The sequence below is a fragment of the Canis lupus genome, chromosome 8, assembly GCF_048164855.1.
Source record: "Canis lupus baileyi chromosome 8, mCanLup2.hap1, whole genome shotgun sequence".
NCBI classification, from domain to species: Eukaryota; Metazoa; Chordata; class Mammalia; order Carnivora; family Canidae; genus Canis; species Canis lupus.
In genome coordinates, this window is record NC_132845.1 from 54,109,890 (window position 1) to 54,125,540 (window position 15,651).

The 15,651-nt window shown below is 43.9% G+C and overlaps 1 protein-coding gene and 1 long non-coding RNA gene across 8 annotated transcripts in view; one reads left to right on the plus strand and one right to left on the minus strand.

Annotated features, from left to right (window-relative positions):
- Positions 1 to 6,038, minus strand: part of LOC140638552 (uncharacterized) — a 70,083-nt gene extending 64,045 nt beyond the window's left edge. Inside the window, exon 1 of one of the 3 annotated variants that reach the window (XR_012035578.1) lies at positions 5,336 to 6,038. This is a non-coding gene — a long non-coding RNA (uncharacterized lncRNA). The other 2 variants (XR_012035579.1, XR_012035580.1) reach the window with 2 other exon arrangements.
- The window catches only part of VWA3A (von Willebrand factor A domain containing 3A), a 59,845-nt gene continuing 49,694 nt past the window's right edge, over positions 5,501 to 15,651 (plus strand). For 2 of the 5 annotated variants that reach the window (XM_072836122.1, XM_072836125.1), the window contains exons 1-4: positions 5,501 to 5,836; positions 10,310 to 10,397; positions 10,725 to 10,848; positions 15,456 to 15,580. In XM_072836122.1, coding sequence (XP_072692223.1) covers positions 10,336 to 10,397; positions 10,725 to 10,848; positions 15,456 to 15,580 — 311 coding nt within the window. In that variant the 5' untranslated portion in view covers positions 5,501 to 5,836; positions 10,310 to 10,335. Of the gene's footprint in view, positions 5,837 to 6,051; positions 6,206 to 10,309; positions 10,398 to 10,724; positions 10,849 to 15,455; positions 15,581 to 15,651 lie in introns of those variants that run through there. The other 3 variants (XM_072836124.1, XM_072836126.1, XM_072836123.1) reach the window with 3 other exon arrangements.

A 15,651-nucleotide genomic window follows, 5' to 3' on the forward strand; every position in this document is an offset into this window, starting at 1 on the left:
GTAGGCTGACCCTGTACTACCAAATTCACAGTGCTCCAATGTCAATATCAATACAGAGGACCAGGATGATGCAAGCACCCTGTTGATCCTGAGAGAACACTGGAGGCTTCTTCAAGCTTTTGGGTTCTCAGCTATCTTGAGGCCATAGATGTGGTATGTTTTGCAAAGATTTGGTTCTGCCAACATGGTTTTAGTTATTTTTGCTAAAAGGAATGGACTCAAGGATTGGATCTCCTTTTAAATGCAGTTATCCCCAACTAGCCACTTTCTGGCCCTTTAGTAAATACTGCCATTGTATTTGGCCACTATTAAATCAATCTCTATTATCTGTCAGAGCAAGTCAGCAAAATAAATGCTGTGTCCTGACTCTGGCACTCTTTTCATGTTTAAATATTTAATTTGGTTGTCTTACACAATTCAAGTATTTTCTTAAATAAATTTAAAAAACAACTCATTCTTTTACATTGCTTTGTTCTCTGTGGCAAAATGCAAATGCAGTTGAAGAACCCATCAAAGAAAATCCTTTCCATTATGCATAATAAATTGCTCGAGGGGAACAATAATCCATGTATCTAAGAGAGCTTTTAACTACCTCATATTTTACTAATGTCATTAGTGAGTAGCATAGTGGACTCGTATTGCGGTGTAACCCCCACTCATACACACACCAGTCTTAACACTTTACCTCATTTCTACTTTCAGGATCATCAATAACTTTTTCTTGGCCTAAGTGCTGTTGTGGAGAAGGAAGTTACCATAACTCTAAACTGGGGCGAAGGGATTTTTTGTTTTTTTACAATAACATGTAAATTAAAAAAAAAAATGAATATAGGAAGCTAAAAGTCACTTCTCAACCTACCTTCAAGAAATTACCACTATTAATGGTATATTAGATTTCTTGCTGTATGTACAATATATATGTCATATGTATAATATGCATGTTGTGTGTGTATATGATGGGTATGTCCTGTTCAGTTCTAACAAAAGCGAGATCATATTATACATGTCTGCCACTACTTTTTTACTTTATGATGGAAATCTTTCTGTGTCAGTAAACATAAACAATGTGTGTGTGTGTGTTACCTCCTCCCTGGTTGATATTCATTTAGGTAGTCTTCAAGTTTTTTGCTATTACAAATCATGCTGCTTGAACTTAGGCCTTAGATAACAGAAACTTCCCAAATACCATGATAACCTGATATTCTCACTGAAGCATATCAACTACCCAATTTAAGGCAGTTCATATATTTTAAAATATTGTGGTTACGAAATAGTGGCATTCAATAAGAGGTTGGAGAAAGAAACTAACATTAAATTCATACTATGTGTTTTTCCATATGTCATCTTACTTAATCCTCCTCCTAAGTGGAGGTGGTATTTTATAGACCAGAAAACCATGGATCAAAGGGGGAATAATTTACCCAAGGTTCAGTAACTAGTAACTGTTGAATCTTGGTTTCAAACCTAGGTTCTCTGACTTCAAATCGAGGACTACTTCTGTCCTGGCTAGTGTGAAGGAAATAAAAATAGCTTGTCCCAGTTGCATGATTTCTTGGCTCAGACATGAGCAGCTGAATCTATGGTTTGCTTCTTCTGGATGTGGAATGCAAGCAACCATAAAAGGTAGTCCTGCTTAGAAACAACCTATAAATATTATATATTTTATTGGGGAAAAAAGTATGTAAGTTATTAAGCTGTTTGTGTTCAGTCTTCCATCATTCCCCTCTCATTGTCAAGCTTTCTGCAATCCTGCTAAGTGATAACTTCACTGATTGCTGAACCAAATGATATCAACCCCCCTTGATTTTACTGGGACCCTTATGGGAATTGAGCACCCAAGGAAATTTCCCCAAACAGGCTATGTCTTGTCCCCTCTGTAGTGCTTAAAAAAACAACTAACTAGATCCCTTCCACCTTCCACCTTTCATAGGAAATCTAGTTATTGTGTCACCCTAGGGTTGTGCAGAGGTCCATGGTTCAAACATTAGAAAGCACCCTCCAGTCATTTTTCATCTGTCTACACTCATTACTGCTGAGATATCAACTATTTCAGGCTGAATGGTACAATAGACTGTGTCCATCCCCTGTTTGGGGCATGGTGAAGTTTGGTTAGCTGAGAAGCTTTCTCCTTGGACTGGAAACCCACTTCCTCTTAGGTCTTGCCATCTCAAAGTATTGCTACCAAACACTGAGCAAGCCCCTACTCCCTCTGATTTTCAGATACTTGATTTCTTGACCTGTCTCTGTCTTCTCCCCTTTGACTTCCCTCAGAAGCATGTTTGCCTAGTACCCAGGTCCCCTTCTTTGGTTCAAAACAAAACAAACCCAGCTTTTTTCACCCTCTGGCTCCAAGACTGGATGCAGAAGCCAGGTCTGGCCAATTAGAGTTACAGAGATTGTTTCAGAAAGGAGTGGACTGCGTGACCAAGCCAAGGCTGGGCTTTTCCCGGAGCTCCTCGGGAAAGAGGTGCTCTTCTTTTAGGATTGCTAAGTTGGGGGAGCTGGGGGAGCTGAGCGCTGCTGGTGTCCCAAGTTTGACAACCATTCATGAAGACCCTACTTAAGAATAAAGCAATCACAGAAGAAAGGAGCTGAAAAATGGAGACAGATTTCTATTAACATCATATTAGCCTTTGGATCAAGCCATGGCCAAAGCCAGAAAATCCTTGGAGTTTTCTGTTGTTTGAGCAAATAAATTCCTTCTTTTCCTTAAGCCAGTTTGAGTTGGGTTTGTGTCTTTTAACTGAAAGAATCTTGATACTCTCACACTTTTCCTCTTGACATTAAACACATCCTTCACCTCCCGTGCTTTGGCACGTCACTTTAATCTTTCAGTTAGCTTAGGATCTTACAAAAGACAGAAAAAAATGTTGATTTCAGGCTACTTCTCAACCCAACAAAAAGCACCTGCTACTGGCTTGAAATAAAGGAAAGGAAGAAAGCAAAATACAACTTAATATCTTTTTAAAATGTTGTGCAATAATATCATCTTAGTCTGTTTAGGCTGCTATCACAAAATACCACAGACTAGGCGGCTTATAAAACACAAATCTAATTAGCTGTTAACTAGACTTACTGTGGTATCATTTTTGCAATATATTATGTATCGAATTATGGTATACACATGAAACTAATATAATGTTATGTCATATCTCAGTTAAAAAAAGACAAAGGGGTCTTATTTTTTTTATTATTTTTTATAATAAATTTATTTTTTATTGGTGTTCGATTTACCAACATAGAGAATAACACCCAGTGCTCATCCCATCAAGTGCCCCCCTCAGTGCACGTCACCCATTCACCCCCACCCCCAAAGGGGGTTTTAAATGCTGAAGACAAGATCATCAAAGTCACCACTATTTGCTCAGTCCAACACAGGTGGTTTACAGACTAAATATGGCACAACACTATAGCATTCATCAACAAGTTAAAAGAGCTTTGGAATTCATTTTTTTTTTCCAGATTTGAAAAAAATCAAGGAGGTACTTATGAGTTTGCTATGCACTTAGGAAAAAACTTCATTTTTAGGGTCTATACTTGTTTGTTTGTTTGTTTTTGTTAAGATTTTATTTATTTGGGCAGCCTGGGTGGCTCAGCGGCTTAGCGCTGCCTTCAGCCCAGGGCGTGATCCTGGAGACCTAGGATCGAGTCCCACGTCAGGCTCCTTGCATGAAGCCTGCTTCTCCCTCCCTCTGCCTGTGTCTCTGCCTCTCTCCCTCTCTCTTTCTCTCTGTGTGTCTCTCATGAATAAATAAATAAAATATTTTTTTTTAAATTTATTTATTTGACAGAGCCAGAGAGCCCAAGGTGGGGGAGGATTTGGTTGGGAGGGAATGGTAGAAGGAGAAGCTGATTCCCTGCTGAGCAGAGAGTCCAATGAAGGACACGATCCCAGGACTCTGGGATCATGACCTGAGCTGAAGGCAGGCACTTAAACAACTGAGCCACCCAGGTGCCCCAGGCCTATACTTCTAAAATAAAGCCCTTAGGTTCATACATTTTACTTTTGTGTCTTTATCTTACAGAAATAAAATCTCACAGTGCACAAGGATGTAAAACAATATTCATTGCAACAACACTTTAAAAAAATGTATTTCTCACAGTTGTGGAGGCTGGAAGTCCAAGATCAGGGTACCAGCATGGTCGGGTAAAGGTCATCTTCTGGGTTGCAGAACTCCTTGTATTCTCACAGGCAGAAGGGGCTACAGAGTTCTGTCCATCCTCTTTTATGAGGATACTAATCCCATTCATGAGGGCTCTCCCCTCCTGACCTAACTGCCTCCTATCTCACCTCCTAATACCATCGCTTTAGGGGGTAAGTTTCCAACATACGAATTTAGGGGCTGGTGGGTAGGGGTGGGGACACACAAAAATTCAGACCACGGCAAATGGTCATTTAAGGAGAAAGAACAATCTAAGTGTGTATTCTGTAATACTGGAACTTAAAAGTACATGAAACAAAAATAGAATTAATGGGAGAATTAGGAAATCCCACAATCAATATATTTGGGGCAGAGGGACCAGGCTACAGCTCTTAAATAAAGATCAGAGGTTTGACTGTAATCAGGTTCTAAGAACCTAAGGTAAGAAACACAAATTCCTATTGTGCTCTAATTCCTTACAGGGGCCCCAAATGAGCTACATACCATCTGAGGAGAGATAGGAAAGATGGTATGCACACATAGTTTTCCTCCTGCCTGGTCATACAGCCTGAAAATCTTACACCACTTTATCTATCTGACACAAATACATTCAGAATATGTGTATTGTATAGGCTCCAGGAGGAAAAAAAGCAAGAACAGTGACATTTCAGTATTGGGTTTTACTTCTTGCAAAATGTTGAGAACCTATGTATCCAGGAGCCAAGGAAACTGTGAAGGTGTTAAACTACCTGTCTTCGGCCCTCATGTCTTCCAAAATGGCATCTCAAAGCTAGCCAGCCCCTTCTGCCCAGGATTTCCAAGAGGGAGGGCACAAGGACCTTCCCCTCTTATTCACAGAGTAGCCATTTGTTGGTTGCTCTCGGCCTCTTATGACTTCCATTTTCTGACTTTACCTCTCTCTGATCTCCTTCCTCTCCTGCCTTGTTGGTTTTGACAAAATGCCCTTCCGAATGCCACACTATTGTCAACCCATGACTACTGCCCACAGTGACTGGTGGTAGGTAAGCAATTTCTATTTCGAGGGATTTTGTTGTTTCTGATCGGGTCTATAGGAGCCACTGCTAGTGTCAACATCAGAAGAGGTTCTCTGCCATAGGATGATTACTGCAAGGAGCACATGTTCTACATTATCAAATGAAAGGTTCAGGAAGTACAGACATTTGAGAAACTACCTAGATAAACTAAGTGGAGATCTCTTAGCCTCTTACAAGCTGGTTGACAGGGATACATCACTTCATCTCTCTTGACTTCTGTAAAAAAAAGGACTTGAAGAGGGTCCCCCAGCTATGGGCCAAGGGCTGGTTACATCACAATCACCGGGACCATTGTTAAAGACTCATGTTCCTACACTCTCTCACAGTTCTGTATCAGTCTCCCAAATGGGAATGTATGTATGTTTCCTTAGCAAACAACCCAGGTGATTCTGATGGGCACCTGGGTGTGGGAACCACTGCAGTAGATGATCTCTTCTGACGCTAAGAGGTCACTGAGCCTGATGCTGTTTTAGCCAGTTTTGAGTGGGGCTGGACCTGGTGGAGGTGAGGGAATGCCAGACCTCTCTCAGGGTGTGTGCTGGGGGGACCCCAGGGAATCTGAGAAGGAGGAGGCAGTTACCAGCTTTCACGCCTGGCACGGTGCAGGTTCTCTGCTACCTGTCTTCAGTTCCTACCACGGTAAGGCAGCACGTACCAGGGCTCTCCTGGTCTAAACCACAGTTTCCTGCCAACCCAAAGATTCTAGAAATAGAAGCCCAAATATTGCTTCCAGGCTTTTGTAGGAGTGGAGAAAAGCAGAGTGCCTGGGGAAAGTCAGTTATTAAGATGAAGTGGGGTGAGGGAGGTATTCCCCTGTCCCTGCCTCAGGTGGCAGTGGTGCAGTCTGTTACCTTGGAGACCAGCTAACACTTCCCGGCAGGGCAGGCTCTGCTGTTGAGTTGCTTGGAGGAGCTTAGAGGAAGTGGGAACCAGGAAAAGCAGAGTCTTGGAATGACCAGGGGCCCCTCTCCCAAAGATGGAGAAATAAATGGAGAAATGCAGATGAGGGTGAGTGTCATGGGGTGGGCAGGACGCTGAGAGAGAGGACAGCCAGACTCTGAGCTCTGGACCGAGTGAAAAAGGTTTAAGGAGCCTGGGCCCATGGGCCTCTGCTCCCTACATACCAGGTGCTGTGCTAGGTGCTGGGGGTGCAACCGTAGACTAGGCAGTAGCTGGGCTGTTCTGGAAAAAGGATCATGACAACTTGGTATGAGGCAGCCCCCCCCACTGGAGGAAATGATTTCCTTCCTGGGAGTTGGGGGCAGCAAATGCGGTTCAGAATAGACTTGCTGGGTTTTCTTGTCAAACAAAAAGGGCTAAGGGTGTTTCTAGAGGCAGGTCCAACTTGAACACAGAGGGTGTGAAATAGTGCATGTAAGGTGCATGTAAGTAGGGGTTGCCAGGGGCTATAGAAGGGTAAGAGGTAAGGTGGAGGAGTAAGCAAGGAACAGGTCCTGAAAAGAATGGTAAACATTGTGAGAAAGGTTCAGCTTCATGATCCCCGGCCCTGAGGAGCCCATGGCGGGTTCTAAACAGGTGAACAACTCTGCATGTCAGAAAAATCATTCTGTCAGCAGAACATAAAATGGATTGGATGCGGGCAAGGCTTAGGTTGTTCAGCCATTCAAAATACAAACCCTGGGGATGGCTGTGTCCTGGATGTTTAGGAGACCAGCTATTAACAAACAAGGAAACTAGCTGGAGGTTTTCTTTTATCCAGTAACCAGGGCTACTCCCTCTCTCCCTTTGACCAAGATGTCATCTCCTAGGGGCCAGTCTACATATCCCCTTCCCCACCTGAGCCCAGTCCCCCAGGGTTACCTGGCCCACCTTTGTCTAAACTCCAGACCTGCCCTGAGGGTACTAATTCAACAAATTTTTTGAGCAGCTACTATGTTTTAGGCATTGACTACACAAAAGGTTTCCGACAATGAACATAACGAAGTCCCTTCCCTCATGGATCTTACTCTTAGTGGATTGATGGGTGAGGGGAAAAGGTAATAAGTAAGTAAATAATACTCCAGATGATAAAACAAAAGATGTTCTGGAGAAAGTAAAGCAGGGTGTGGAGAGGGTACTATTTGAGATGGGGTAATCAAAGCTCTCTAATGACGTTTCATTTGAGCAAAGATGGAGGGTAAGGGCCTTTTGCAATTCATCTCTGCCTCCTCAGTACCAGCTCTTCCTGGCACCCAGCAAACATCCTAAAAATGTTCATGGGATGAGTGATGGCTTATGTGTCACATGCTGAAGCGCTTGAAGAAGCAGCACATCCTTCTAACACTATTCTGCATTTCTATAGTAGTCTGTATTTACAGAGCTCTTTGACATTCCCACGTCAGAGATGGGTCTCTTGATGGCTGTGTTGAAGCAGGCAGGGCAGTTACTAGCAACCCCGTTCTATTCTGTAGATGAAGAAACCCAAGGTCCAGTGCTTTCTAGAACACTACATTGTGTCCGTGTTTTATGCTGACCACACCCTCCTCCATCAGTCACAACAGTCACCCTATAATCCAGTCGTGTAGGCCTCTGAATTCATTAGATTGTTAATCATTCACTGAAAAACTGGAACTGGGACATTGCGGGGCATGCAGTGTTCACGAAGCATTTCTATTTCAACAGTTTCCGTCACTGGTCTCTCAGCCAAGCGTCCTGAAGGAAAGCCAGTTGTTTTTTAAACATTTTTTTAACATTAACAACGTTGCCACATTATCTTGGTGCTTCCCAAAAAAACAAAGCATCCTCTGAGTAAAAGGTTAAAGACCCCAGAGAGAAAACCAAGTTGCTGCACCATCATTATGCTATTTTCTTTAATGATTTCATAAGAATGCACACTCTCAAATTTTCAAGCTGCAATTCCCGAGTTTCTCTCTTGTTGTATTTTAGCCAATTTTTTCTGGTTGCAAGTAACAGAAATCTAAATGAGCTAGCTGAAGCAGAAAGATAGGGAATTACAAGGAACAGGGTTTTTTATGGAACCCAAGAGCAAAAAGTGGAGGCAGTTCTCACAAGTACCTGGGATCAGCATTTAGAAATTCAGGAACCAAGGCACTTTCTCAACCTCCTCCCCTCCTTTAACGTCCCCTCCACCAAGAATTTATGGCCTGCCAGTCCCTGCTCTCTTGTAACTTATAGTCTGATGGGAGAGAGACACCAATTTTTAAAAATCACTAGTGAATGTATCATTCTAAATTAAAATAAGTACTCTGAAAGAAAGGAGCACAGTTCTGTGAAAGTTTACATAACACGTAGGACCCGAAATACAGCAAGAGGGTGAAGAAGCCTTCCCCGAGAAAGTGACACTTAGGCCGAAATATCAGGAATGAGTTGCGGGAGACAGGAGGGGATGTTCCAGAGCAAAGGCAGCCCATGCAAAGGCCCTGTGGTTAAAGGGACTGTATAACATTCCAGGAACTGAAGGAGGGGTCGTGGGACACAAAATGGGGGAGCAGGGGGAAATCTGGAAAGGTAGGTGGGCAGCAGCCAGATCATGCAAGACCTCAAACTCCATTGTAAGGATCTTAGTCTTCATCCTAGAAATGAAGAGAAGGCTTTGATTAGTTTGAAGCAGGAGGAAGAAAAGAAGGTATGGCATTGGATTTGTATTTTTAAAAGATCACTCTAGCTTCAGCGAGAACAGACTGGATGGGAGGGTCTGAGGGAAGGTGAGGAGGCCAGTTAGGGTCTATTGGAGTTGTCTGTGGCAGAGATGACAGTGGCCTAGACAGAAAATGTCACTGGAGACAGAGATAAGTGGAGAGATTTGAGAGAGGGAAAATTAACAAGTTTGGGTGATGGATTTGATATGGGGAATGAGGTATCAGGAATAATTCCTAGGATTCAGACTCATATAAGGAGATGAAGAGTGGGTCTTTTCTTTAAGCTTGAAAATACCGCAAAGAGGATAAGTTTGTAAGGAATATGAATTCAGTCTTGGGACACGTTGAGTTTGAGATACTCCAGGTGGAAATATCCCGTGTTGATGAACACAGAGTGGGAGGTTGGCAGTCAGAGTGGGAGGTAGGGATTTTTGACCAGCCATGGGGGGGGGGGGGGTCATTGATGCATGTACATGGTAGTTGGAGCCCATGGACAGTGAAAGATAAGACTGCCTAGGAAAGAAAAAATAGAGAAGGTTAGAGAAGGCATAGTTTAGCCTTGAGGAATACCGACTTAAAATTCTCCGGTAGAGGGGAAAAAATGAGTCTGGGAGGGAGACCAGGAAGGAGCCAGCAGAGAGAGGAAGAAGGCAAGAGAGAATGGCCCCGAGGAAACCAAGGCAGGGAAGGACCACTCACTCCCCTTTATCTGAAGACCAGCTTTTCCTGCTTCTGAATGTACATGGTGGTCCCGTAACTCTTATTCCAAATTCCCAGAGAGGATCTGATTGATCCATCTTGTTCCCGTCCACAGCTGACTCTAAGCTGTGAGGAGCAGGCTGCAGGGTCAGCCCTCACTCATTGCCTTCTCTGCCCACTTCAGCCCTCACCATACTCTTAACAAGGCCATCTCCTTCCTGTCCTTCACGAAGGTCTGAGCTCCTCATGGTCAAGGCTTCACTGACCACCTTACCTATGCAAACCAGACCTCTTTCCTAATTACTCTCCATCCCATCATCCTATTCACATCCTTCCTAGCATGTGCCACAATTTCCATATATACTATATTTCATTTTTTAACATCCATCTTCCCCCTCTAGCATAGAAGTTCTAGCTCAGTGGTTCTCAACTGGGGACGACTGTGCTCCCCAGAAGATGTTAGGTTATGTTTATAGACATTTTTGGTTGTCACAACTTGGGAAGTAGGTATGCTACCGGCCTATATTAGGGAGGACCAGGGATGCTATTTAGCATCCCACAATGTATAAGACAGCTTCTCGACCAAGAATGACCCTGTCCAAAATGTCAAAAGTACCAAAGTGAAGAAGCCTCCCTTACATTATTCACCATCATATCCTCAGCACCTAGCACCTAGGAAGTGTTCGAAAAGCATTTAGTTAATAAATGAATGAATGACAGAAGAATTGAGTTGACTATAGATACTGCGAAAGCTATTGTCTCTATGCTACTGTCTCATTTATCTTTCTCTTTCTGGTATTCCTTTTCTCCCCAGGAAAATAAGTGCCGGGTGTTTTTATAATGGCTACACATATTACTCATGACTTCCATGGTCGTGATAATAAGTTTCTGGAAAATCATTGGTAAGCATCCTCTCTGATTTTTCAAATGAAAACAACAGCAACCACATTTTGTTCCTTCTGGTTGAGGAGGGGGAAGGGGGACCTGCCTCCAAGTGAGACTGGATAAAAGGTCATGGCATCATCTCACGCCCAGGGGCTTCAGTTTTCTCACTACCTGAACAATTGAATAAAATGTCTTATGAACCTGGAGTCCACCTTTTATCAGGACTCTATAGGAACCCTTCCCAGTTACCATACAGAAATAAAAATGTCTCTGGAGACCCTGGCAATGTGGAACCAATGTCTAGTGCTGGGACATTGATCAGTCACTCACTGTGTGTTTTGTAGTGTGAGGAGAAACAATGACAGAGATCCAAAGAAGCAATTGGACCAGAAGGATATCCATGGACTTGACCAAAATCCAGACAATGGACTACTGGTTACACATGTTAACCAGACACAAGACTTACTGGTAAAAACATTAGTGCCTTAACCGAGTCATGGTGCTTACAAATCATAGTCAGGGAATGCAGAATGTGTTAAACTCTGGGTGTTTCTTTCCTCACATAGGATCTCAGGATAGAAAATGATCATTAAGCATTCACCTCTAATCCTCTGCCTTTAGAAGTGACAGGAACCTCTATTCTGTGTATAGAAATTTTATAGCCTTCTTGGTCATATCATTAAATATTCAGGAGTATATGAAAATTGTCTATGTTAGCAAAACCTGAAGACTAGAGAATGTAATTCTAAAATTCCCCTTTCTGAGATTTGTGTTTCTTTCAGGATTTCCTAAAACCTAGATCCAAAAATCAGTTTCTGGAAGTGCTATCAGGGCAAGAGCATTGCAGCAAGAGAATTAACTTCTAGAATAACCAGAACTGTGGTTTTAGGCTGACTCTCAATGTGTTGATAAACAGTTGACACACTGTTGACACACTGTTGTGTGTGTTGACACACAACACACGTTGTTTTCCCACGATGGTAGATGGATGGTCTAGACCTCAGAATTCACTCTACCACAGAAACAATTGTCATTGGGATAGTTAGGTGCAAGCCTGGCCTATAATCACCTACCTAATCTACCTGAGAGCTTAAAGATTATATGTCTGAGATGACAATCTGTCAAAAATAATACAGTTCTAATGCAATCAAACAATCAGGAAAATGGTCCTGTTTTGCTTTTCTCAAGTATTGGCACTAGAGGAAAGTAATTTTAATTAAAAGAAAATGAGGAAATGTCAATAGTCTGGAGATTCTGGGGGATTCTTTTCAATGACTTCAGATGTTGATATAATATGAGTCTTTACTTCATCTCATTTCATATCCAATACATGACTTCCCAGGTGTACAAGGACCCCTCATACACTTACCAGCTACAGCTGGGACCTCCTTTACTTCACAGATGAATAGCAGGGGAAAGAAAAAGGATTGCCCCAAAACAAAGATCTTCCTACTTTCTATATGAAGCCCATACCTTAGTATGTAATCAGTGGGCCCTACAGTGAAAATCTATCATGTCCATGTGGTAATGGTGGACTTCAAATAGCAATAATATCAAACCCATGTCCTAAAACACGATGGGTCATTTCACATTCAAATGCAAGTAAGATGGAAGAAAGGTGAATTATCAGTCTACCATGCATGATGTTATCAACCAGGGAGTCAGTTGAGTCCTGAAAGATGAAGAGAGTGACATCTACTGTTTATACAAGGTAAAGCAGCGTTTCCCTAAGTGCAAGATAGGGACCATGATTTTAGGTGGTGCTGTCCAAGGGCAGGACATTATTAGCATAAAATCATATGAGAAAGTTATCTTTTTAGTCAGTTCCCCCTCAATCCTTCACAAAGATACTCACAGTTTGATGCTAACATGAGCTATGCAGCTTGGGTTTGAGTCCCAGCTGTACCACCTACCAACTATGTGACTTTGGGAAAATTACTTAAATTTTCTGTGCCTCGGTTTCTCTGGGGTAATGCTGGAAACTACTTTGTAGAATTAAATGAGTCAACATATGGACAGTGCTTGACAGATAGTAAGTACGATTTAAGTGTTTGCTCTATACTGTTATTCGCACTTCTTTTACTTGCTAATTTCCTTTTGAAACAGGGCAGTGAACAGGCCTCAGGCACAGAACTGAGGGCTTACAATTGTATCTAGCTGGAATATAACAGCAGGATTTCATTTTCATTGAGGGGGAGATATGGACCATTGTTGAGATCTGTTAATGCAGGGACACCCAAGGCTATGTGCTGGCTTAGCCTCAAATGCCCCTTGTACAGGTGAAAAAAGAGCCACATGGACTTGCCCAGTATCACAAAGCAAGTAGATGGAGAACCCCACATACTGCACTCCTTTATTCTCTCCTGCTCTTCGCTGGACTCTCCTTGTGTCCTCTACCCTGTCTAGTGGAGCTCAATCAGCTATCTGCAGTTTTCAACCCTTTGTCAAACACCTCACTCACTACAAAAGTCCTGAAGATACAAGCCCAAGCAGCACCCACTTAGGGTTCAATCAGGTGCCCAGGAGAATGGCACAGCCATGTCTGATGTGGATGCAGTCCAGGTGGGCTAAACAGTGCGCAGGCCCATTCCCCAGCCATCAGATGCTGCAGGGCAATCTCCATCGTAGTGGGACTCAGCCGGCCTCCCTTATGATGCCATACCATGGCCAGGGCGAGTCATGCCCAATTCTGGCAACACTTACATCTTATGTATATTACACAACAGTGATTACTCTGGAAGCCCTGTCTGAACCAGGCCTTGCACACCTTCCCAGCCCCTTTTCATGTCACGTTACACATTCCAACTGCAAGTGGCCACCTTTCTGCTCTACAAACAGTCCGACACCTTCCCCACTCCATGCCTCTGTCTGGAATAGTGGTGCCCTAGCTATGCACAGGGCCGGCTCCTCCTCCTCCTCCTCCTCCTCCTCCTCCTCCTCCTCCTCCTCCTCCTCCTCCTCCTCTTCTTCTTCTTCTTCTTCTTCTTCTTCTTCTTCTTCTTCTTCTTCTTCTTCTCCTTCTTCTTTCTTTCTTTTTTTAAGATTTTATTTATTTATTTGACAAAGCACAAGCAGGGGGAGCAACAGGCAGAGGGAGAGAGAGAAGCAGGCTCTGGCTCCCTGCAGAGCTAAGAGCCCAATGTGGGGCTTGATCCCAGGACTCTGGGATCATGACCTGAGCTGAAGGCAGCTGTTTAACCAACTGAGTCAGCAGGCCCCCTAGGGCCAGCTCCCTCTTAACCTCTAGATCTCAGCTCACAGCAGCCTTTTCTTTCTTTCTTTCTTTTTTTAATTTCAGTCTTTTTTTTTTTAAGATTTTATTTATTTATTCATGAGAGAGAGAGAGAGAGGCAGAGACACAGGCAGAGGGAGAAGCAGGCTCTATGCAGGGAGCCTGACGTGGGAGTTGATGCTGGGTCCCCAGGATCAGGCTCTGGGCTGAAGGCGGCGCTAAACCGCTGAGCCATCTGGGGCGCCCACAGCAGCCTTTTCTTACCCCCGCCCCAGCTGAAGTGACCTCCCCATCTCCACCCTACTCACTATTACATTTCCCTGCTCCATGTTCTTACTAGAACTGTTCTTTTCTGAAATTACATACACTGATTTCATCTCTTCTCTACTGTTTACCTTACCCACACGAAAATGTAAGTCCAAGAAGGCAAGAACATTTTTATCTTGTTCACACTGTAGCCCAAGCACCAATGACAGCACCTAGTTCATAGAAGGTCTCAGAAACACCTACTGGGGGAAGAAAGAAATGCCTGCCCCCAGGAGAGGTGATCAAGGCCAAATGGGCTCAGAGCTTCCAGTCCGTTTTCTCTGCCTTCTGGGTTCCAGAAAGCACCACCAGTGTTGAATGATTGCCAAGAACAACTTCAGCTCCACCACCAAGGCCACCACCCAAATCCTGAGCTTGGCACAGTGAAAGTGACACAGGTGTCCCTAAGTATAAGCAAGAGGGCATAGTCCTCGTGGTCAGACTCCTGTGATGGCGAGGGAATTCTGTATTTAAAATTCCTACCTGCTGTTCCTGTTTCTGGCTTCTGGACTAGATGGGATAAACCCATTCCTTCTTCCATCAGCCGACAATGTTGGGTGAGGACCCATCAGACTGATAGCAAGGCAGGACTCTGGGCAAGATACAGAAAATGCAAGTACGGAAATAAAGAACACCCACATGAGAAGAGAGGAAGTTTATTCAGAGTTTATAGCAAGGGAGCCAGCCACTTTCACTTGTGTTTGGCAGAGACTCAAAGGCAGGGAAGTAGGAGACCTTTAGAGTGAAAAAGGGAAAAGCTTCAGGTATGCCCAGAAGGGAAATGTTGGCATGAGGAAGCTGGAAGTGCGCTAACTAGAAGCCAGGCATCTCCTATGATTGGCTTTGAGGGCATATTTGGTTGTCTCTGGTGGGTCCTGAGTTGGATGTGGAACAAAAATAGGAAAGCTGGCGGTCATTGACCATGTCTTGATCCTTCTGGGACAGTTGCTACAGTTGTGGTTTGGCTTCATGGACTGGTTGCTATCAAGGTGGTGGGTCGGAGTGTTATCGTCCTATGTGGTCTGGCCACTGTCTCTCATATCCAGTCTCTCACAGGCAAGATGTGGTAAGCAACGCTCAGATTGTCTAGCCACACACTGGGGATGAGGTGAGGGATGAGAATGGGTATTTCCAGAGCAGCTGGCCCTGGACACAGGCCTCCTCAGTTCCCTCAGCAAGTTGAGTTCTTTTTTTTTTTTTTAGATTTTATTTAAGATTTTTAAAAGATTTTATTTATTTATTCATGAGAGACACAGAAAAAGAGGTAGAGACACAGGCAGAGGGAGAAGCAGGCTCTATACGGGAGCCTGGTTCAGAACTCGATCCCAGGACCCCGGGATCACTCCCTGAGCCAAAGGCAGATGTTCAACCACTGAACCACACATTCATCCGCAAGTTGAGTTCTTGAACAGACTGCATTCAGGGAGGACCCACTGGAGTTGGCAAGCCTTGGGCATCTGGGTGGAGGAGACCTAGGGAGTCCTCAGCCTTGCCCTCTTTCCCCACTTTTCTGTTTGATTCTGGCTCCGTCTCACAGAGGCTGCAGGGAGATGAGACCCAACCTTCGGCTTGGGAGGACTCAGAAGACTGGCTTTCAACACGCAGTTTACAGTTTGAGAGGCTCACCCTGGCTGACCTGCTTAGCCAGGGCACCGCTGTGCTGTGAGTCTGGCACCCTTCCCTTCACCCCAACCCTGCAGGTCCTGCACACTCCTGCCCCATCCTGGGAGACC